We start from the raw sequence: 22,202 nt of genomic DNA on the forward strand, positions 1-22,202 counted from the left end.
GGCAGGACTTGTCTGTCGGGCTGCAGGGCCCCTGTATGGGGCTGGCTGCTGGCACCAGGGCAGGGCCCAGCCTGGATGCCTCAGCTTGAGAATCCACCATTCGGGGCTGTATTGACTGCTCAGAGGTACAGGAGCCCAGCCTGCTGATTTTGTTGCAAGATACGATGAAGGAAAGCTACTGACACCCTTGTCTTTAGCTGCGAGGGAGTGGGGCATATGTGCCAGTGACTTTGCTGTCAGCTAGCCACAGTGAGTACTCCCACGTCCTCGTTCTCCCTCCAGTCACTTCCTCTGGAGAGGAGCAACCCATTATGATTCCACAGGTGCGAGGCTTTGTAATTTGCGGCTTAATTAATAACACACACAGCGAATAGGTATTAAAAAGGAATTTGGTGATTTGGAGGCATTTTATGTAATTCAAGAAGATCTCTAGTCTGGTATGAAAATATTTTGTTTTTATTACCCTCTGATGTTTTTATGCTCCTCTGATCCCATCCAAATATCTGAGTCCAGGAAATTGAATTCTTTAAAGAAATGTTTTTTTTTTTTTTTCTGATTATCTAAAAATGATTAAGTGCAAATAGAGAAGTGAATTAACTGTTTTTAAATCATTATTTCCCCTCATCGACCTTTGTAATGTTTTATCTATAATTTGGACTCATTATTAGCTATCAACAGCTTTAAAGTCTCCCTAAAAACAGAGGAATATTTTTCCAACTTCACACACACACAAAAATCTATGGCATTAAGAATTTGATTCTGAACCTTATTTCCTCAGATCAGACCTCAGGAGGAATGTAAACTTTGGGGAGATTTCTCTTTGTTCCTAAACTTATCTGCATTGTGTTAGTCTTTGGTGACAACGGGGTGGGGACTTCCAAACACTTGTGTTTGTATTGGCTTTCACATCATTCCTTAAAATACTGCTATGGTTCATGCTTCACTCTTCCTTCCTTTTCCCCAAAGAATTCTTTATCACCATTTATTGAGTGTAAATTTTGAGAGTTTAGTTCTGCTTAAAAACTTCAGTCTTAAAAAACCAAAACAAAACAAAAAACCAAAACAAAAACAAACAAAAAAAAACCAAAAAAAACTTTAGTCCTTTGAATTTTGACAAAGTCTGTTTTTCCCCTTCTATAATAAACTCACAAGTGAAAGAGTGAGGCCTGAGTTTATCTGACATTATCTTTGGTTTACTGTGTTGAATTTCCTCTTTCAGAGTTCATTTCTATTCATTTAGTTTGGAAACATCAACTTCTTTGTAGCTCAGAGAAATGATTCAAGCACATTGCTGGGCAAATAATTAGCCTTAAAAGACTGCAAAACTTGTACTTTATGCCTGTAGGGCTTGTATCCTAAAAGGGTACTAGCCCAAATCCAGTCCCAATTGTATTTGCATGATACAGAGTTACAGCATCATTGTCTCTTTGCAAAATGAATGAAAATTTGTAAATAGAAACCAAGACTCTTATTCAAAGATATTTGAGATCAGGAGACAGCTCCAAGCCTGGTGACTGCTTGATCTTTCTAAAATTGGACCTGGCAGCAGGGGCACAGGGTCTGGTGTGGAAGTGGTTTGCCTTGGGTCCAGGCGATAATGGGTTGCAGTGTCCATGGAGAATAATATTACTAAATATGTCAAAAAAATAATAGAACTGACTGAAATTCAGTCTCCCTTTTATTATCAGCATGTTCCAGTGATTCTAAACCTCCTTACTGATAAAATACTTAGTTCTCACCACTGGGGCAGAGCACTCCCACTACCACCGGTCCCTCCCAACTTGGTACTGCGCCTGCATTATGCAAGATTGGACTTAATTCACCAGTGGAAAAACAGTCTGCTTGAAAACACAGTGGGTATTTCCACAAAACCATAGTTTAGCCTGTGGTCTAATTATCTTTAATCCCATTATCTTGGGAATTCGTGGCTTCTGTGTATTTTTTTAAAAATGTGTTTCTCTTAACATAATCTTGATCTCTCAAGCCTTCTGTGTGTTTTTTAAAAAATGTATTTCTGTTAACACAATCTTGATCTCATGAGCCAATAGACTCTGATTTTATTTTTAGTTAGGGCTGAGTCTATAGAATCATGCTGCCTTTGCATATTATTCTTGAATCATTTGATTGCACTGAACAAGCTCCTAAATCATAGTACTTTAAGTCTCAAAGGTGATTTTAATATAAAAATATTAGGATCTCTCATAGAACCCAGGGCATGAAATACAAGGTTCTGAGCATCACCAGGACTCTCTTCTTAAAAACTCTTTTTCCTTCTTGGTGTATTTGCTTCATTTTGTACTGTTCTTCTTTTCGTGATTGGATTCTTCTCAGTTGCATATCACTAGAGTCTGGTCTCAATTCTGTGTATTAGTATCACCTGGAGAGTTTTAAAAAACCCCATTCATCTCTAAATGTTAACAATTAATGTGATCTAGGTGAAGGGATGTGTAGGTATTCACTGTAAAATTCTTTCAACTTTTCAGTAGTCATGAAATTATTCAAAATAAAATTAAAAAGTTTTTTGAGAAATACTAGTGTTTGGACCTTGCCAGAAATTCTGCTTCAATGGTCTAGACTGGGGTCCAGACATTGGCAATTTTTTTCAAAGCTCCTTTTGGAATTCAACCAAAGTCAGAAATTACTGCTATTGGCTGCATCTTCTTCAGCTTCTCTAGAAGAGAATGAGTCCCATTTCTTTTCTTCTATCAAAGTTTGAAAATCCCTGGGGTGAGGACTAATCAGCCCAGCTGGGGTCAGCTCTGGCCAGGTCCATCTTCAAAACAGCTGCATTCACAGTAAACATAAGAGATGTAAGCAATTTCCAGGTAAGATTATTAATTACAATAATCATAACAGGTGTCCAGTATATTCTTCCAAAAGAAACGCAAAATGAGTTCTGAATGGCTAAATTCGAGAACATCTGGCTGTTGAGAAGTCAAATACTTTTTTTTTTTTAAAAGATTTCATTTATTTATTCATGAGAGACATAGAGAGAGGCAGAGACTTAGGCAGAGGGAGAAGCAGGCTCCATGCAAGAAGCCTGATGTGAGACTCGATCAGGGGACTCCAGAATCATGCCCTGGGCTGAAGGTAGATGCTCAACCCCTGAGCCACTCAGGTGTCCCCAAATACTTTATTTTCTACTATAGCTATTTGTCTTTTTAAAAAATATTTATTTATTTATTTATTTATTTATTTATTTATTTGGCAGTAAGGGCAGAGGAAGAGGGAGAAAGAGAATCTTAAGCAGATTCTGTGCTGAGCATGGAGCCTGATACAGAGCTTGATCTCACAACCCTGAGAGCACAACCTGAGCAGAAACCAAGACTCAGAAGCTTAACTAATTGAGCCACCCAGATGCTCCCCAGTTATAGCTATTTTTCAAATTATGTTTTTGTTTTGAAAGAATGGTATGATGGGGAATGATTTTGTTCTTTTGAAAGTTTTGTATAGCAAAATACAAATTAAATCTATTTAACAACAAAACAAAAACTCTGTCCATATCAAAGCAGGCCTTATACATTGTTATGCGTTAAATACCATGAATGAAGGTCCCTTCTAGAAATAATGTTCCTTTGCAGCAAGTATACATTTTACGCCATAACACATCTGGTGTTTAAAATGTCACATTTCCATAAAGAAGTTCTCTGAATTGGTTATGAGTTTGAGTCACACCTCCTGCCACACTGATCTTGCAGGAAATTCTCAGTCTTATCTTTGAAGGGGCTACATCTTGAAGGGTCTAGTGAGAATTTTGGGAGTCTGACGCAGTCTCAAATTGTCTCACAGCTGAAAGAGAGTAGTGCTATCACTGCTGTGCAAGCTTTGGGGTGTAGACATTTTGTGATGGTCCCTAATGCTGTGAATCTCTGACTTTTGGTGCCCTGTGCCCCTGAGTTACCCATGGAAGTGTCTGTCATCTCCAGGGGCATGGGGTTGCTGATGACCGGGGAGTCTGTGCTCTGAGGATGGTGGAGGGGTGGTAATTGGTGAAGAGAAGCAAGAGATGCGTGAAGCTAATGCAAAACGGCTGAACATGGCTAATGCCATGTTTCCAGCTGGTTCCAAAAAGAAGACGGGGCTTCCTGTAGCAAGAACTGGACTTCAGGAGAGAGAAAGACTCTATGATTCTGAAGGAATCAGAGCAGGAAGCAAGAGGAGGAAGAACAACTGAAGACAGAGGAGCAGTTCTCCATACCCTTGGGAAGTTGCAGAGACTGGGCTTGATCCGGATATTTTTTGACCACTGAGAAAATAATCAGTGTGATCTCAGTGGACCTGGCTGCCAGAGAATAGAGTGGGGCACAGAAGTGTCAGTGTGGGCAATGCAGGCGGAGTATTGAGGCCCAAAGACCAGCAGTGATAGTTCAGCTCAGCAGAAGCCAGCATAGTTGGAGGCTTATCCCAGCATGCTTCTCTTCTGATGCTAAAGAATAGCATCCCTGGGGAGAAAGGAAGAGGAAAAGATGGAACAAATATCGAATTGATCAAAAGAGACCTGTTTAAACTGAAAATCAATTAAGTTTGCCTTGTATGGGCAAATTTTCCATCATTGGTTCAAATAGGGCTCCAGGCCTAATTAAATTCAGTCATAGTGCAAAACCCAGTGACATCTGTGCCAACCTAGTTTCATGACTGCTAAATATGTACTGCTACACATAATCATCTTGGTTTTTGTGTACTTGTCCTAAAGACTTTAAATACCTACTCTTCCTCATTGGATTTATCCAGAAGGTCTTGCTTCCTTCCAAAATGCTGGCTGTGCCTGAGACGCTCCGCCTCACTCACCTGAGCCTGGCGTGTCTCAGTTCTCTTTGCCTGCTGTCCTTCTTAGGGGATCTCATCCGTGAAAGCCATTTCAAAACTTATTTGGTGCTAACGTCTCTTCTGCCCAAGGACTGAATTACAAAAAAATCACCCTTTGAATAGAAACACCAATGCCTTGACTATTTACTCATTCATTCAAACATCCCAAATGACAATAAAATAAGCATTTTTTAGACATTCAAAGATTAAGAGAGTTTGCCACACAGAAATCTTCATTAGAAGAAGTTTAAAAAGATACATTCCAACAAAAAGTAAAGTGAAAAGAAAAGTCATGTAATACAAGAAAATATGTAAGGAACCAAAAGAGGAAGGACATTTTTTTTCTAAGCATAGGATTGAAAAAGATGGAAATATCCTGTCAGGTTTAGGAGTTAAATGTCTCTTTGTTTTCATACTGCTTTTTTATTTTTGAAGATCTACTTAAGGACATTTTTCTCTTTCTATTTATATTAAAAAATAATTATTCATTACTCTTCCATACATATGTTATGAATAATTACTTTCAAATATACATAATATAAATGCGAGAGTACCAAGTGTCAAATGTGAGACACTTGAGGAGCACCAACAAATCCTGGACCTTTTTCATCTGAAATAACTACTTTCAATTTGAAATAGTAATCTGAAACTCCCAACTGATGATCTAGTTAAAAATATCTCTGGTAGAATGAATATGCATATTTTAATGTAACTTTTTAGACATTGAGTCAAGAAATCCACATTTTTAATCCCTCCACTGCCATGCTGATCAGAATAAGGGTGCTCTTTAAAATTTCTCATTTTGATATTCCCATTTTGTGAGAAGAAAGAATTATTACTCATCAATGAGTGTAATGAGGATTTATACTACATAAAATTCAAATTTAATGTTTTTATAGATATCTGTATTTCAGAAATAATTCTGAGGTGATGAGACCCTTATGCATTTTAATCTTCTAGTGGTTATTTTATAGCTATTAACTATTACACACTTTTATGCTGGACTTGTTCACTTCTGAGTCTTCATTCAGGTGGATAATATAGCTCTGGGAGACTTTTGCAGAAGTATAGGGCATTACAGCTCCATGTGTTGCACAGCCCTGATAGTAGCAGGGCTTTTATAGAAAAAAGTGCTGAAGCCTATTGAAAGCTGAAAGATGATAGAAGTGCTTGGGAGGAAATTTGCATTAATGGAAATACCTACACATTGAGACAGATTTCTCCCTGTAAGTACTATCTAAATATTAGTCCATTTATCTCACTTACTTTGCTTCTCCTTCTGTACTTCCTCTCTTGATTAGTCTCATCAAAACTCACCCAGATGCTTAGTTTAGAAATATCAACATCATGTTTCTTTCGGCTACATTTTTCACATATACTTCCTTTCCTAAAATTTGCTTACACTTCTAAAGCTAATTTTTAATAGTATTCACTTCTTCACTCCTTCTTCTTTCTCTTTTGGTTATGGGGTCTTTTGAATCCATTCAAATGCCATTGCCATGGTTCTGGTCTTTATGATTGTTCACCTGGATTAAGGAATGGCCTCTCCACTGGCTTGCTGACCTGCATGTCTGCCTTCTCTCCTACCCTCTACACTGTTGGCAGAATAATTTTCTTAAATGAAATCTGATCCTGTCATTAAAGGACTTGATGGCTAATCATCCAGGGAAGAATCCCATTGCTGACTGAGGCACATAACCCACCTCACTTTGACATCAACACAGTTTTAGCTGATGAGCTACATATATTTCTTTCCCATCACACACCTGATGTTCTGACGTTGTGACCTTCACAGTCATCCCTGAACACTGATTTATAGTTCCTGCTTCCAGCCTGCTGTTTCTCTGGAATACTGTTTTTCCTTGCCTCCCGCAAGATCCACCCCGAAAGTCACTTGTTTGTGATGGTCCTTCAAATACCCAATAGGGAGAGGTTATGACTTATTGTCATAGCTTATGACTTTTGTTATAAAGTATATTTGGTATACCTCAAAGGGAATACTTACGACGTTAATTTATATTTATATTTTCTGTCTTCCTTAATTACACTTTAGATTCTTGAAGACCTTGTCTTCTTTGTCTTCATAACTGTCTCTGGGGCCTAAGTTGTTCTTGCATGAAACTGGCCCAAGATAAATGTTTTCTGAATGAATGAATGAAGAAATGAGACTCAGAGAATTTAAGTATTTTGCCTTATTTCATAAAATGAATCATGAGAATTAGAGGAAGAACATAGATCTTTTGGCTTTAAATTTATTTCATGCTTTTCCTGCCACAATGTTAAAAAGTTTATTTTTTCCAATTAGAATTCTGATTATTTGTAGAAAATATATTCTATATATCTCTATATAAATTCTCTATATGGAGAGGAGTATGGAGTATGTAGAAAGTTATTCTATCCTTTTATCATAGTTGTTAATACGTTGGTGTCCTTCCAGTGTTTTTATTTGTTTCCTTTAAAAAATATTTATTTATTTATTAAAGATTTTATTTATTCATGAGAGACACAGAGAGAGGCAGAGACACAGGCAGAGGTAGATGCAGGCTCCCCGTGGGGAGCCCGATGTGGGACTCAATCCCAGGTCTCCAGGATCAGGCCCTGGGCTGAAGGCAGGCGCCCAACTGCTGAGCCACCCAGGCGCCCCTAAAAAATAATATTTAGAAGTGAGTAAAACCTTGGTGAAAATGAAAGTAATAAATCATCCACACGCCCACCTCCAGAATTACCTGCTATTAATATGTTGCTATATTTGGCTCCAGTCTACTCACTCCCTCCTTTTAAAAACACTCTTTTATTTTGGTAGAAATAATATATGCTTATGGTAAAACAATTCAAAGAGAGCAGAAAATTTAAAGGATATAATGCAAGAAACGATGTCCAATTCTGATACCAGAAAAAGCCATTGTTAATTATTGAATAGTATTCCAGATATTTTCTGTGCACATATGCTGATTTATAAGGACAGATAGATTGATGCATAGATATAAAGAAAAGCAGAAAGCAATACAAATACAAAAATACAAATACCATATTTGTTATCTTTAAGTGAAAGTTACTAAATTCAGTATCATTTAAATTAAATACAAAAAAAGAGAAACATGTGAAACCTAAGGGATTTTTGAACTTCTAAGACTTCCCCCCTTACAATAATATCCAGGGATATTATTTTCTAGAAATATCTCTAATGTTTAAAAGAAGGATTATGAAATTTATTAAGATTGGAGGTAGCAAATAAAAAAAAAAAACCCTGTTAATTTTAGGCACTGTGGATTTATTCCTTTCTAGAAGGATAAGGTTTTAGCACCCTTATATTTTCTTTTAGTTTTCTTTCATCTCTTAATTTTTGACAGCTACATTATATTTTTATTTTGATCTTTTCTCCCCTCTAAATTTCAAGGAAATGCTCTTGTGTTATATCTCAATACTCCCTTTTATCTTTGGTTACCCTTTATGTGTGTTCATTTTCAGAGCTTTGTTTGGGTTTATTCTTACTGTGGGTAATCTTTGTCTTCCGTGTCTAGTACCTTCTTTCTGTTTGCAGTTCTCTTTTTCTTTCTCATCAGCATTTCTGCTTGATTTTCTCAAGTATGACACTTCCTTTTTATTGTTTCTTTTGTGTTGAAGTTCCATCAACTTTTCTTTTCTTTCTTTTCTTTTCTTTTTTCTTTTCTTTTCTTTTCTTTTTTCTTTTTTTTCTTTTTTCTTCTTTTCTTTTCTTTTCTTTTCTTTTCTTTTCTTTTCTTTTCTTTTCTTTTCTTTTCTTTCTTTTCTTTTCTTTTCCTTTTCTTTCCTTTTCTTCTGAGAAAGACAGAGAGAGAGAGAGAGAATGTGCAGGCAGGGGAGGCAGGGGAAGGGCAGAGAAAGAGTCAGAGAGTCCCAGCAGGCTCCATGCTTGCATGACACGGGGTTCCATCTCACAGGCCTGAGATCATGATCTGAGCTGAAATCAAGAGTTGGACACCCAACCGGCTGAATTACCCAGCCATCCCCATAAATTTCTAAATATTTTCATTTTGGGGTTTTTATCTTAATCTGTTATTTTATCATTTATTTTTCAAGCTGATGTATGATAAAAAATCATAGCTTGAATTGATTGCTTGTGTTTGTGTGTGTGTGTGTGTGAGAGAGAGAGAGAGAGAGAGAGAGAGAGATCCTATCAATAAGTCAGTTTCCCTTTTCCATATACAGTCTATCACCAACATCCAACTCACAAATTTCTCCTGTTAAAATAGAAAAAATAAAAGGATTCTCACATTTTGTCTCTTACTATATTTCTGGGCACTAATGAGATTTCTGAAGATTTTTTTCTGCTGTAGTTTGGCTAAAAGAGAAAGAGAAAGGAAATATAAAAGCTTAAGCGCTGTGCTCTGGTTCTACATCCTACTTCATTTCAAAATTTTCCACTTCTTTAAAGAGTCTTTGAAGCTATTCCCTTAAGTTCTGCCCCTTTTCTCATTTTTTTTTGCAATTAGTGAAGTTTTTGCTATTTTTCAATATTTTGTTCGTGTTGGTGGAAACTTCTGTGATTCATTTTCAATAAAGCATTGTAACTGAGAAATCCCACCAGTGTTTTTCTATAGATGTGCATATTATTAAGAGACCACCTTATTGACTGATTTTTCCCATTAATATTACATAACGTATAATTATAATGTTTAATATATTAATAAATATATAAATATATAATACTGTTACCTCATACTAATATATTATCAAACCTCTTCATGAATTTTTTAAATGTTTGTGTAATATTCCTTTACATAGATTTATCAGAATTTCCTAACCCCTCCATTGTTGTTTGATATTTATAAGGATTCTGTATTCTTTTTCTGCTACTATATGTACAAATTTGCCATCAGCAAATCTGCAAATCATGCTTTTTTTTCCTGTATAAGTTATTTCTCTACGATAGAGTCCCAGAAGTGTGGCAGTGCTACAATAATTTGGGTTTACCAGGATTTTAGCATTCCTTTCCAAATTTTACACACTTTTATAATTTCTCTAACTTATCCTGGCAGCTTCAGACTGTCAGATAAATTCTTTCCTTGGTTTTGTGGTGACTCATGAGGCAGCTGATTCTTGGGGCACACCTATACTAAGTGCCTAACACACATGCCCATTGCACATGTTCATCCCTATTTACTATTTACCTTTCAGGTGTGAGTAATCACCCATTACTTAGCATTGCTTGAAACTGCCATGCATTAGGCCATTCAAAAAAGGTTTAGAGAAACCCCTGGCCAAGGTTCAGGGAAACCAGTGGAAATGATTTAAAGTTTAAAAAACCAGGCTTTTGAGAAAACTGAGGGCTCATCTGCACCTGTAGGTAGGTAGCTCTGTGGGTGTAGCTTGGGGCGTGGAGAGCCATCCTTGCTCCCAAGAATCTGGCCTATTGACCTGGGTTAATGCCTCTATTTCCAACTGTGGAAGAGGTTACCTTTAGAAAATCCCTGTTAAAATATATACTTGCCTGGCATGACTAAATCACAAAACCGTTTGTATTTATTTTCACATCACTGGCAGTCAGCTTATCTTATTAGTTAACTGTTTCTTCTTGTCAGTCAAACAAATTCTGTAGGATCAAGACCTAGGAAAGGAGACTCTTGATGTGGGAAAGGTTGCTTCAGAGTGAGGAGCTTTGTCCAAGGAGGGAGGTTATAGACTGGAGACAAAAGTCAGAGCCTGAGCATCTGGGCATAACACAGGACATGACTCAGGAAAAGGACAGAAGGAATTATGAAGGCAATTTACTTAATTTGTGAATTTCTGCAAGGTCATTTAAGCATAGATCATTCCAATCTACCTATCTCTCCCTGTCTATCTATCTATATCTCTTTTTTATCTTTTTTTTTTTTTTGCTAGAGATGGTGATCAGCCTCTTTACGTCTTCAGGACAAGAAGGATGGCACAGAATGATGTACTTAAGAGCCTGCCTGACTTATAAAATTTTACGTTGTCAAGATGAAAGTTATACGTGGAACTGTTCTCAAAGAATACCTGTGAGGTTAGGCAGGGTCAACTTTCAGCCCCTTAATTTTGGAAAATTGTGGAAGTCATTTCAGTCTCACAGCACTGCTTGATGGCAGCAAAATAGTTAATGCAGACGTAATGCCAGACACAGAGTAAACAGACAATAACTATTTGTTTTATTCACATCTTCCCTTCCGTGATGTCTGCATTCAGCCTGGGCGGATAGGGTTGGTGATGGACTAGAGAGGTAAAACAGCAGGTTGGGTAAATGACAGACACAATGATACACCTGCACCCCTGAGATCATCCGAAGTGTATTCTCACAGTCTATTTGGAAACTTTGATGGTATTTTGTGGATCTCACTGGAAGCCTCAGCAATTCGCTACAAAACCTAATTATTCAAGTAATAGCCGCAGACTGTCAGCTGACAGAGCTGGTGATTGAAATACTCCTGAGTGGCTGATAAAGTTCTGTCTGGAGTTTTATTTTTGTGTGTGATTGCCATGAATGGTATTCCAACACTCTTGTTTTTTTTTTTTTTTTTTTTTTTGTTGTTGTTGTTTTGTTTTGTTTTGTTTTCTAATCAGGATTTAAGAATCCAAGTTGTAGAGGTTTTCTCCAAAATCACCCTATAAAATGGCTCTGGTCTCTTTCGCTTACATGTGTGAGTGTGTGTTTAAATTAAGCAAATGCTTGATTCTGATGGGGCCATCCATGGAACAAGCCCTAGCCTGCAACTCCTGTGCTTGCTTTCTGCCTGCTTTGTCTTTCATTAGTTGAGCTGTGCCTGTTGCCAGTCAACCATATGGTTTTGGGGTGGAGGAATCTGACATAGAGATAGGAAGATATTTCAAAATTAAATCATTGACAAAGATGAGAATTGTTGGGTGAAATTTGAAAGTTTGGAGTCCTTGCCATCCTGCTTATTTGAGTAAGCTTTGATTCCTGGAGTCTGCAGATCTCTAGGGAGCAAAGCCCATCCAAGTTCCCAAACCCTTGGAGGGGCTTCAAAAGCCTCATTAGCCTGCAGCTTCCCTGAGGTGGTGAGCACACAGAGAAAGAAGTTATCCTTCTGGTTGTTTAATTTCGAGCTGTTGGGACATCACTTGGAATCGAGGAGCTCATTTTATATTTGTTGAATAAACACGTACATTAACATCTTAAGTACCTTTTTCAGATTTGGAAAGCAGACAGCAGAGAATGGGAAAACATTCTAGTTTGGATGTTTGGAAACATTATCTCTGTAGATCTAGCCACAGTACAGGGACACTATTCCCTCCTCCTCCTTCTTTATAAAAGAGAAGGGAAATGGTTTCTTCCCTGAAGAAAACTGTAATATTTTGTATTTGGCACATTTTACTTTGTGAAATGTCAGCGCTGATGTAAGTGCTCCATGTTTCCTGGGGTATGAATCGCATGAAGTGACTGTTTTTTCAGGTTGTATGTTCTTGAGAGATAAGCCTTTTATTTTCTTTTTAAAGATTTTATTTATTTATTCATGAGAGACACACAGAGAGAGGCAGAGACACAGCAGAGGGAGAAACAGGCTCCCTGAAGGGAGCCCGATGTGGGACTTGATCCCAAGACCCTGTGATCATGCTCGGAGCCAAAGGCAGATGTTCAACCCCTGAGCCACCCAGCTGCCCCGAGATAAGCCTTTTCTGGTGAATGTCAGTAATGAATTTTTTGGCATGGACTACACGAAACTGACATTTCCAAACATTTGATTGAGAGAGAAGAGTTACACTCCCACTACCCTTATGTTTCAGAAAGGTGAGGGGCTGAGCCTGGGTAAAGAGGTGTGAACCATTAGAGACCTGAGGCTTTTCAAAAGAAAATGGAAAAGAGGTGGGAAGTGTGAGCAGGTGGGATAGGGGTCAAAAGATTGGATCCTTGCTGCTGTCTTGCCGCTATATACTTTGGCTTCATCCAAACCTTTTGTTTTCATGTGACTGGAAAAAGAGCAAATGACTATGGCTTAATGTCAACAAGTCTGGAAGAAAATTGATTTTATTTAAGTCCACTGAAAGAACAGTTTTATGAGCAAAATACCAAAAAAGCCAACTTTAGGAAATGTTTATTCTAGTTAAAAGAATCAAGAGAAAGCCTGAAATGTACCTCAAGTTCCACTGTGGTTGAAACTTGTGCACAGATAGCATTCCAGAGTTGTGATCTCCAGTTCTTCTATGACAAGCTAATCCTGGAGGGCAAAGAAGTTGCTAGAAAATTCTGGGCTCCAAAATTTTAATTGCAGCATAACTCCCAAAGAAGTCTGTACTATGAAGTCTGTGAAGGTCATTACCCCATAAATGAGCACATTGTGCTGATTTTGCCATGCATAAAAACAATTTTAGTAATAATCAAAATACATTTTGATAAAATTAGAACAACTATGTTTAAAAATTAAAACAAAAGGACAATAAAATAAGGACTATTTTTCAAAACAACATCTTAAAAATTTTAAGCAAACAGTAGATCTCATATTGATCTGTCTACTCATTCAACTTCTTCTCAGCCCCCCTTAAAAAATCTGAGTGTCTGGGCAAAGCAGTGCTAACTGTTTGAAAGTTTGTTGTCTTCTATAATTCCTTCAATCCTTAAGTAGTTTTAGTTAAAGAGAAAACATTCTCTATGATGATGAATTTAACATAAAATTAATGTAATTCAGGAAAACATGGACTCATGCTCAGATTTTATGAAAATTATATCAACAAATTCATCAGTGGCTTTAATTTCTTTCTAATTTTGATGATTCTACCCAAAACAATAACTGCATTGATGATGATTATGGTAAGTCACTTTGATGATTTTTATACTACATTTTTATCCATTTGAAAGAACTTAAGTTGGAAAAAAGTATGCCGACATGACTGAAATTATATGTCCATCTGGGTTCAAATACATTGGAAGGTGATGAGCAACAAGATAGTCCTTGTGTTTAAAGAACTACGGACCTTCAGAAAACCCTATAACAGCAGGCTGAAACAGACAATGTAAAATACTTTAAAAAATCATTGATTTCAGTGGAATTTAGTGAGGTAAGTATTTCAACACAGGAAACACAGTAAAAAAGACATTAAAAAGACATTAAAAAAGACATTTTGCTTAGTCTTTAAAATAATGGTTGTTTGCTGTAGAATAATGCATGATTGGGGAGAAAGGCTATTCCTTTTTGGCTAAAAACGGTCAAAGAGCAAATATCGACCATTGCAAAAACTTCTAACCTTTGTTGATGACACTAAGTCCTCTGAACACTTCCACCTAAAAGCAAAGAAACATCAAATATTTTTCAAAGAGGTTTTTACTCAAAATGAAAAGTATTAAAATGATTAAAATTTAACATTAAAAAATTTCAACTTACATTAGTTGTCTACAGAGCCTGGGTCTGATACAAATCATCAGCCCTTCCCGACCACCTCCCCCCTTCTCTCCTTTTTTCTTTTTCAATGAGTATATCATGGGCCCACCACGTGTCCAGTACTATTTTAGGTACCAAGGAATCATTTTAGTTTTGACATCAATTTTGGCAGAAATAACAATAGCAGGGCTTGTCTAAGACCAGTTTTGAAGTTTGCTACCTACCTATGAAAATACAACTTCAGAGTTAGGTCAGAGTGAGGATGATATGCCAAGCCTAGCTTACTCTCCTTCAAAAGATATTTCTGGGCTGAGTTTGCACATAGGAACCCCAACTCACCTTCTTCCATAGCCACCCACACATTTCTCAGAGCTGCCTAGCCCAGGGAGTGAACCATCATTCTAGTTCCCTGAACATAGGTTATTATTCATTACAGCCCAGCAGGCAGCTTCCTTTGGAGGGATTCCCACAGGAGGTATCACATTACCTGTGCTTCCTGGTGCCAGCTGTTGTTCACACCTGCAGCCTCCCCGTGAAGTCAATGGGAGGCCACAGGGATGCCATGTCTGGGTCAGAGAAGTCTGAGTTGACAGCATGAAGGACAGAACCCAGACTTACAGGTTGACTGGGTCTGCAGTGAGAAACTTTGAAAGCTTCATATGGGAGACACTTTGCTTTTTCATTTATTTTTATAGAAGCAAGAAAGGCAGCTGTGTGGAAGACGATGACTCATATGCTTTTGCTATACTGCTTCGTGTTTCTTTTGCCCACAGAGTCCTGCAGGACATTATGCCAGGTAAGAAAAAGGGAGGTGGGAGGACGAAATGATGGGAAAGCAAATGGAAATAAAAATCCATCTGTTAGGCAGCTCTTAGCTATCTGTGCTCAAGCGTAGGGGGAAGACAGTGGTCCAGCCAAAAGAAATTGCAACTACAGGTATCCCAAACCCATTTTAGCTAATAGCCTCAAACTGTTTTCCTTTTGACTTTTTCTATAAATTCCTGAGATGCAGTGAGGCTCAAGTGATTTAAGGTTGATAATTTTTTTCCCCATATCCTTTAATGGTGAAGATTTTCATTGCTCACAACCAGCCGTGTGCTACTTCCATTTAGGCACTTGAAAATGTGGGAGTGGTGAGGGGTGTCAAAATGACTGGGAGATACTTAATGGCATTTAGTGGGCAGGACCTAGGAATGATCTGGCTCAATCAAGCATTGTCCCACCCAAAATGACATCTCTTTGAGAATCCTGATAGTGAACACAATGGATGGTCTGGAAGGAGAAATATGCCCCTCAGATAGTCAATGATTAATCAAGGTTTAACTGGTATGAAGTTTATAGCAATGTAGGATTTGTAAGTTTTGTGGGGGCAGCGAGCCCTATGGCTCCCCTTAGAATCTTTCCCTCACATCCTGAGTCATTTTAATGCCCTTAACAGTTACTTACTTAAATAAGGTTCAGTATTCCAGGGAATAGTGTATTATTATTGGACTACAAGATCTGGAAGAGAGCTTTGAGATCAATTGGTGAAGAGCCATCTCTTACTTTATAGATAGGAAAACGGAGGTTCATGTTGTGGAATGTGGTTTTCTTGAGGTTACACACCCATCCAGCTGCAGGACCAAGGCAGGACCCATTTCTTCAGATTCTGTTTCTTGTTCTTTCCATTGTATTATGGAAGTTCTTAGCAAAAGCCTCCTCAGTGAAGGATGACTTTGGAAATTCTTTGTAGGAGTTTCCAAATGATATTTACTTTACATTTTAAGTAGTGTGCCACTGGCTGGGAATGTTCTCCATGACTCCCCTTCTCCTCAGCACTGAGCTGGTGCCTAGCATCTGGGATAGGCTAAAGACTCCTTCAGAAAGACTTCTTCCAGAGGCATCTTACCCCACAGCTTGGTTCTCCTTCCCCTCTTCATTTCCTCATTCATAGTTTCCAACAAGACAGAACTTGGAGAGTAGATAGAGCCTGGGAGGTTGGTTTTGTTTTCTTAGCTATTGGGGACTGCCTTATGAATATTCTACCCTTTTATTCTCAATTTACAAGTTGCTGGATGCTGAGCTTCTGGGTGCTACTCCTCTTCTGACCTCCCTTCTCACCCTGGCAGCTTTTCAGGTTTAGTAGATTACAGGTTTCCAAAGTATCTTTTTCGTAGTATTTGGGTGAGGATTATAGATATCTGAAGCTAAAGTGGCCCATATCAGATGCCTCTCTAGAACTGAAATGATGAGGAGGAGTTGTATATAGATGTGCTTTGGCAAATTAACTGGGAAGAAATGAATCCTGTCCTTTACTTAAGAAGGCAGTTTCCAGAATTCCTTGCAAAAGTGCACCATGGGCTTCTGCCCACATATCTGATTAATATAATGTGACTTCATGGGATTCTGTTTAATGGGCCAAGGGTAACCCAGAGTTGTTCACTTTGAAGTGCTTTATTATAGTGTATTGGAAAGCATGGCCCTCTTAAGATGAGTTTAATGCATCACTTCCCTACACCCTGCATACTCCTCTGCCTTCTCCACTTGCATGTGGGCTGGCTTGGTGGAAAAGACTATGTCAAAGGATTAAGAAAAGCTGAGTTCTAGTCCCAGCTGTAAGAAGAGGGACCTAAGAAGGGAGTCCTGCATAGCTTCAGATAAGTCACCTTGTCTATCAAAGACCTGCCTTCCTTACCTGTAAAATAAGATCTTTCAAAATTCGAAAGAATGCCATTTTATTATTCTTGTTGGGTCAAAAGCCTTTAAGTCTTCCAAGTATATAATAAGGCTTGGATCTCTAGACTGTGAAACAAGAAGTCATCTTACATCATTGCTTTGAAGGCTCATTGCCTTCAAATACATCATTGTATTTCATGAAGGCTCAGGGATACCTACTTCCTCTTGGACAGAACCTAAATGCTCAATTCAGATCCTCCATAAATTCTCATTGGTAGAGAAAATGGAAGATTTGGGCTTGTTTCTTGATAACACAGAGAGAAACGTGAAGGAGAAAGGGACATGAATTCCATGTTCTGAATTTCTAGTTCCTTCCTAGTGGTTTAGATATTGGAATGCAAGTTGGAGAATTGGACCATGGCTCTTCCCAGCCACCAGAGTATGAACTTTTGGTACAAAAACAGAAAGTTTCAATCCCTTTCTTTTTCATTCTCTCCACACACACACACACACACACACACACACACACATACATGCACATGTCAGTATTATATGCATACATGCTAATATGTACATATACACACATATGTATAAGACACAGAACTAGCTTTTGAGGTTGCATACACAACCTGTGATTTAAAAAAACATACAATTTAACTGAGAAGATAATATGCACATATAAAAATGGTTAGATAGAAATAGCAGGTAGGTGAGTATTTGCAAAGCATTAAGGAGTGGTATGGTGATATAAATAATAAATCCTATAGGAGCCAGACAGAGAAGGATGCATCATTTACAATTGGATCAGGAAAGACTTCCTGGAAGGGGCAGACTTGGGCTTTGTATGTAATAGATATTCACTGAGTACATGTTCAAAGAGAAATGATGGGAACTAAATCTTAAATACCATTTACAATACCGCAGGCCCCAATCTAAGCATTTTCTATAGGATGATCTCATTTATTTTTCTTTAAAGTGCTCTGAGATATCACACAATTATAATACTATCACTCTTGCCCTACTTTATGGATGAGGAAACTAAAGCCCGGAGAGATGAACTTTTCCAGGTTCTCAAGTGGTGGTATTGGGATTTGAACCCAGGTGGTCTGTTCCCAGGGTACACCCCTTGACACAATGTGATACTGCCTCTCAGTGAAGGGTCCAGTCTGATATGAATGGGTGGGATGGAGAGGGATTTTAATCAGGAGAGGTGGGACGTGTTCATGATAGGGGGAAGCCAGGTAAGCAGGGAGTTCCCTTAAAAAAAAAAGGAGTAGAAAATTGCAAATCCAAAATTAAGGGAAAAGTGAATGTCTACTTAAATTGAGGAAAGTAGTTACAATAAATTTCAAATTTTACAACAAATTTAGACATGCTGAAGTGGTTTACATTCAGCAAGTATTTAGCATTATTCAATAATAAATCCTGTAAAATCACAATGTTTTTATTAATAAACTACCCACATCTTTTTCTCTATGTTTTTTGCTGTGTACTTGCATTTATAACATTTTTTTTCTATAGAGAAAATAGAAAGTTTGTTCAGTTTTTCCTCTAGCTTTGCTGATCAAATTTGTTCTTTTATTATTGCCAGATTAGAAAAGTATCTTTCGGCTTCTCATTTCATTTTTAGAATGTAAATATGTAAGACTGTTGTCAACTTTGGGATGGCATCTTTCATATATGCCATATGGAAGTTTCTTTCATATATGAACTGCAAGGTAGCCAAAACACTTGGAATTTTCTCGTTCTGTGACTAATTGTAAATACTATTTTTTTCAAATTGTAAATAAAAGGAATGCCGCTTATGTGTTGATGTCCTCATTGTAATGTGGAAATGACTGCAGATTACATAAGTATATCCTATTAAATTCAAACTAGATGTATCCCTAACTCAACTTACACTTGTCCAGATTCCATAAATAGCTACAGCCTCTCTAGTGCTATCTATCCAAAATGAGGGAGAGTGTGAAGGAAGGAAAGGTGGAGTGGCAAATAACAGTGATATGAACAGAAGGTGGTTAAACTATTTTGCCTTTGAAAATTTAATAAAATATATGATCATGTCAACACATTGCTATCTCTCAGTGTGTTGAATGGGGTCCAGACATGCAAGGGATTCCAAAGCTTAACCTTCATTAACTTCCACGTAAGTCCACCTCTGCTCATGGTGTATCTCTTGGACAGAATTTTGGGCCTTCTTCCTGGAGAGGAAGGAGGGCTCCTGCTGAGTCTCAGTGGGAAAGAAAGCCATCCAGACTGATGACAAAATGGGGCCGTGGGGACGTACTTCACAGTCTCAGCTTTTGGTGGTGTCCTGGCATCAGAGCTGATTCAGACGTAGCCATTAGTCTGTGACTAAAGTGGATCATTGGGCAGGCATACCAACAATTAATTTTCAGGTTGATTTTGATTTTCCCTTTCTAGGTTGCCAACAAAAGCAAGGAGAAGATGCCTGCCAGGCCACATGGTACGTTGGCAGTGGTTAGTAATTAAATGGAAGTTTTTGTTTATTTATTGTAATAGAGAGCCGTGCTCAGCCCTCTGTTTATGGCATGGCAGATGGGACACCTTGATGGTTCACATTTGGACTCTTTCGTTTTCTCATATTAAATTGTGCCTTTGACCCCTGCTCCCCTCTCCTCCCAGCACCCTCTGCTCCATCCTAGCCTGAGAGTTCTTTGCCATAAACTCTTTTGACTGAGCCAGCATAGGCTGGAGCAGGGGCTAGAGCAGGTCTGTGAGAACTCATTGATGATGGACTCATCATGAAGTTCCAGAGCTGGGACCTTCCTGAGAACCTCGGGTGCAGTGGCTTCCCTACTGTGTTCTGGGGAGCTGGAGGAGTTCAAGGGAGGTGTGGGGCGTGAGAGACATCGTGGACTAGATGTGGGCTCTTCCGTGTCATTTCAACTGGGGAAGCTCCACTTTACCTGATTCATATGTTTGAGTTCTGGATAAGATTTTGTTGGAAACAAGAGGTGTTTTTCACTGGAATATATGATGATCACTGATCTATTTCAATCTTCCTCCACTTTGCAAAGAAAATACATTTGATGTCCACTGGGTTTATGTACTCTCATTGTGCTAATGTCTTGGTGATTGGCATATGTAGCACTGAGTCCTGACCTTTCCATTTGATGTCAATACTTTTTTTTTTTAATTTATGTTGTTTTTGTACTGGGAAATATATTTTTTAAAGATTTTATTATTTACTTGAGAGAGAGAGAGAGAGAGTGAGAGAGTGTATGCAAGAGCATGAGCAGGGGAGAGGGGGAGAGGGAGAGGGAGAAGTACACTCCCTGCTGAGCAGGGAGCCTGATTTGGGGCTCAGTCCCAGGACCCTGAGATCATGACCCAAGCTGAAGGCAGATGCTTAACTGACTGAGCCACCCAGGTGCCACTGATACTGATACTTTTTATTTCTCCAGGTGTATGTGATGGTACCTGTGTGGCCAATTCCCACTGCAGTCAACCTTGCCCTCCAGACACTCAGGGAAATATGGGATTTTTTTGCAGTCAAAAGAAATGGCACAAGATCACTGAAACCTGCCGGACTCTTAATGCCTTCAACATCTTTGAGGTAATATCCTTTCTCTGACATCCAGAGCAGAGTCCCAAATTAGCAGCACATAGCATGGTCAATAAGAGAGAGGGAGAGCACGGGGTAGGTTAGTGCGTTTGTACGAGAATACATAAACACCTACTCATTTCCTCTCTCTGTACAAGAATGGAAGTCCTAACTTTGGGCATCTAAAAGTTTGTTGCCCTGTTTTCCCACACACTTCATGACACCAAAGAATGTGATCCTCAGGTCAGAGGTAGAAGAGCTGTCTAGAATGATTATGGTTTACTTCTCCATCTTAGCTCTTTAATACAACCCTAAGAAGTTTTAGATGGGCAGAATTCAGGCTCTACCTCAGACCTGTTGAATCTGAAGCTGCATGTTATCAAGATCCTCAGGTGATTTCTGTGCTCGGTAAAGCATGAGAAGCAAGCTGACCTAAAGGGAAGGACTTCATCATCAAACAAATGAATGTATTTCCATATATACTTAAGTCATTACACATTTTTAAATCAAATTTTGATAAAATCAAGTCAAATATTATTTCTTCTCCTTTTGTTTCTTTTATTCCTCTTCTAGTAGGAGCTTCACCTTGCTGAAGTTCAGCCTCTGATGAACTTCAGGGCAGTCAATGCTTTAGTATCTCTTCGGGGCAGTCAATGCTTTAGTATCTCTTTGGTCCTAGGGAACATCCTCATTTGGTGGTTTGGAGGGTGGCCAGAGGGAGTGCCAGTGGATGCTATACTTGAAGTCTTTGACCAGACTTCAAAAGGCTGCCCACTCCAGGGTGTCTGTCACTGGGTCCACCTCTACTTTGAGGAATCTGGGCACATATACACAAGGAGACCCACGTACCCTATGTTTTAATATCTAAATGGTTTAAATCAAGCTTATGGACTGCTAAGTAAAATGTGTTCTGCTGGTCTCCCATCAGATTATGTCCTGTACCTCAAGGGTGGTGGAAAGCCAAAGTCACATGTTTATAATCCTGAAAACCAGTGTCCCTTTGCCACCTCTCAGGCCTAGTGGTGAGCACACTGGTGGCAGGGCCCATCCTTGGTAGCACAGACTTAGGGAAGAGGCCCAGGGAGGCCCCAGAAGTGGGCTTGGGGTTGCTAAGCCAGGAATTTAAGTGTCTAGCTGTAGGGACATGAGCTCTGAGTACGCATACTCCCTAGGCCCACAGTTTCTTCCTTTTGTGAAGGGGTAGGTTAGAGGAGGCCAGAGAGGGGTCCTCTAAAGTAAAGGTTGGCAATTTTCTTTCTGTGAAAGGTCAGATGGTTGGTATTTTAGGCCCTAGGGGTCATAGGGTCTCTATTGGGAGTATTCAACTCTGCCATTGTGGCATGAAAGCAGCCAAAGACAATACTTAAATAATGAGCAGACTGGGTCCCAATAAAACATTAATAAAGATAGGGGGCACCTGGGTGGCACAGCAGTTGAGTGTCTGCCTTTGGCTCAGGTCGTGGTCCCAGGGTCCTGGGATCCAGTCCCACATAGGACTGCTTGCAGGGAGCCTGCTTCTCCTTCTGACCTATGTCTCTGTCTCTTTCTCTGTGTCCCTCATGAATAAAGAAAATCTTTAAAAAAAAAAAAAATAGGCAGCCAGTCGGGCCATGTTTGCTGCCCCTGCTCTGAAGTGTGGGATCCAGAAGGTGGATCTGTGGGAGATACTGTTCATCACTGTTTTCACATATTCTTTTGTGTTGGTGTCAGTTGATTCATCCAAATCTAGTTCAGAAGTTCTATTTTTAAAGCATGCTTAGTAAAAATAAGCTTAAATGACATTAGAGATTTATCGGTGTGCACAGGGCATAGATACAGTGTGTATAATCAGAAGGGGTCTGAAT

At 38.8% G+C, this 22,202-nt stretch overlaps 1 protein-coding gene across 2 annotated transcripts in view; it reads left to right on the forward strand.

Annotated features, from left to right (window-relative positions):
* Positions 1 to 22,202, forward strand: part of ADGRF2 (adhesion G protein-coupled receptor F2) — a 37,424-nt gene continuing 15,222 nt past the window's right edge. The window contains exons 1-4 of one of the 2 annotated variants that reach the window (XM_049092146.1): positions 1 to 249; positions 14,831 to 14,931; positions 19,215 to 19,257; positions 20,219 to 20,370. In XM_049092146.1, the coding sequence (XP_048948103.1) occupies positions 14,860 to 14,931; positions 19,215 to 19,257; positions 20,219 to 20,370 (267 nt within the window). In that variant the 5' untranslated portion in view covers positions 1 to 249; positions 14,831 to 14,859. Of the gene's footprint in view, positions 250 to 14,586; positions 14,932 to 19,214; positions 19,258 to 20,218; positions 20,371 to 22,202 lie in introns of those variants that run through there. The other variant, XM_025418978.3, reaches the window with a different exon arrangement.

The sequence above is a fragment of the Canis lupus genome, chromosome 12 (assembly GCF_003254725.2).
Source record: "Canis lupus dingo isolate Sandy chromosome 12, ASM325472v2, whole genome shotgun sequence".
NCBI classification, from domain to species: Eukaryota; Metazoa; Chordata; class Mammalia; order Carnivora; family Canidae; genus Canis; species Canis lupus.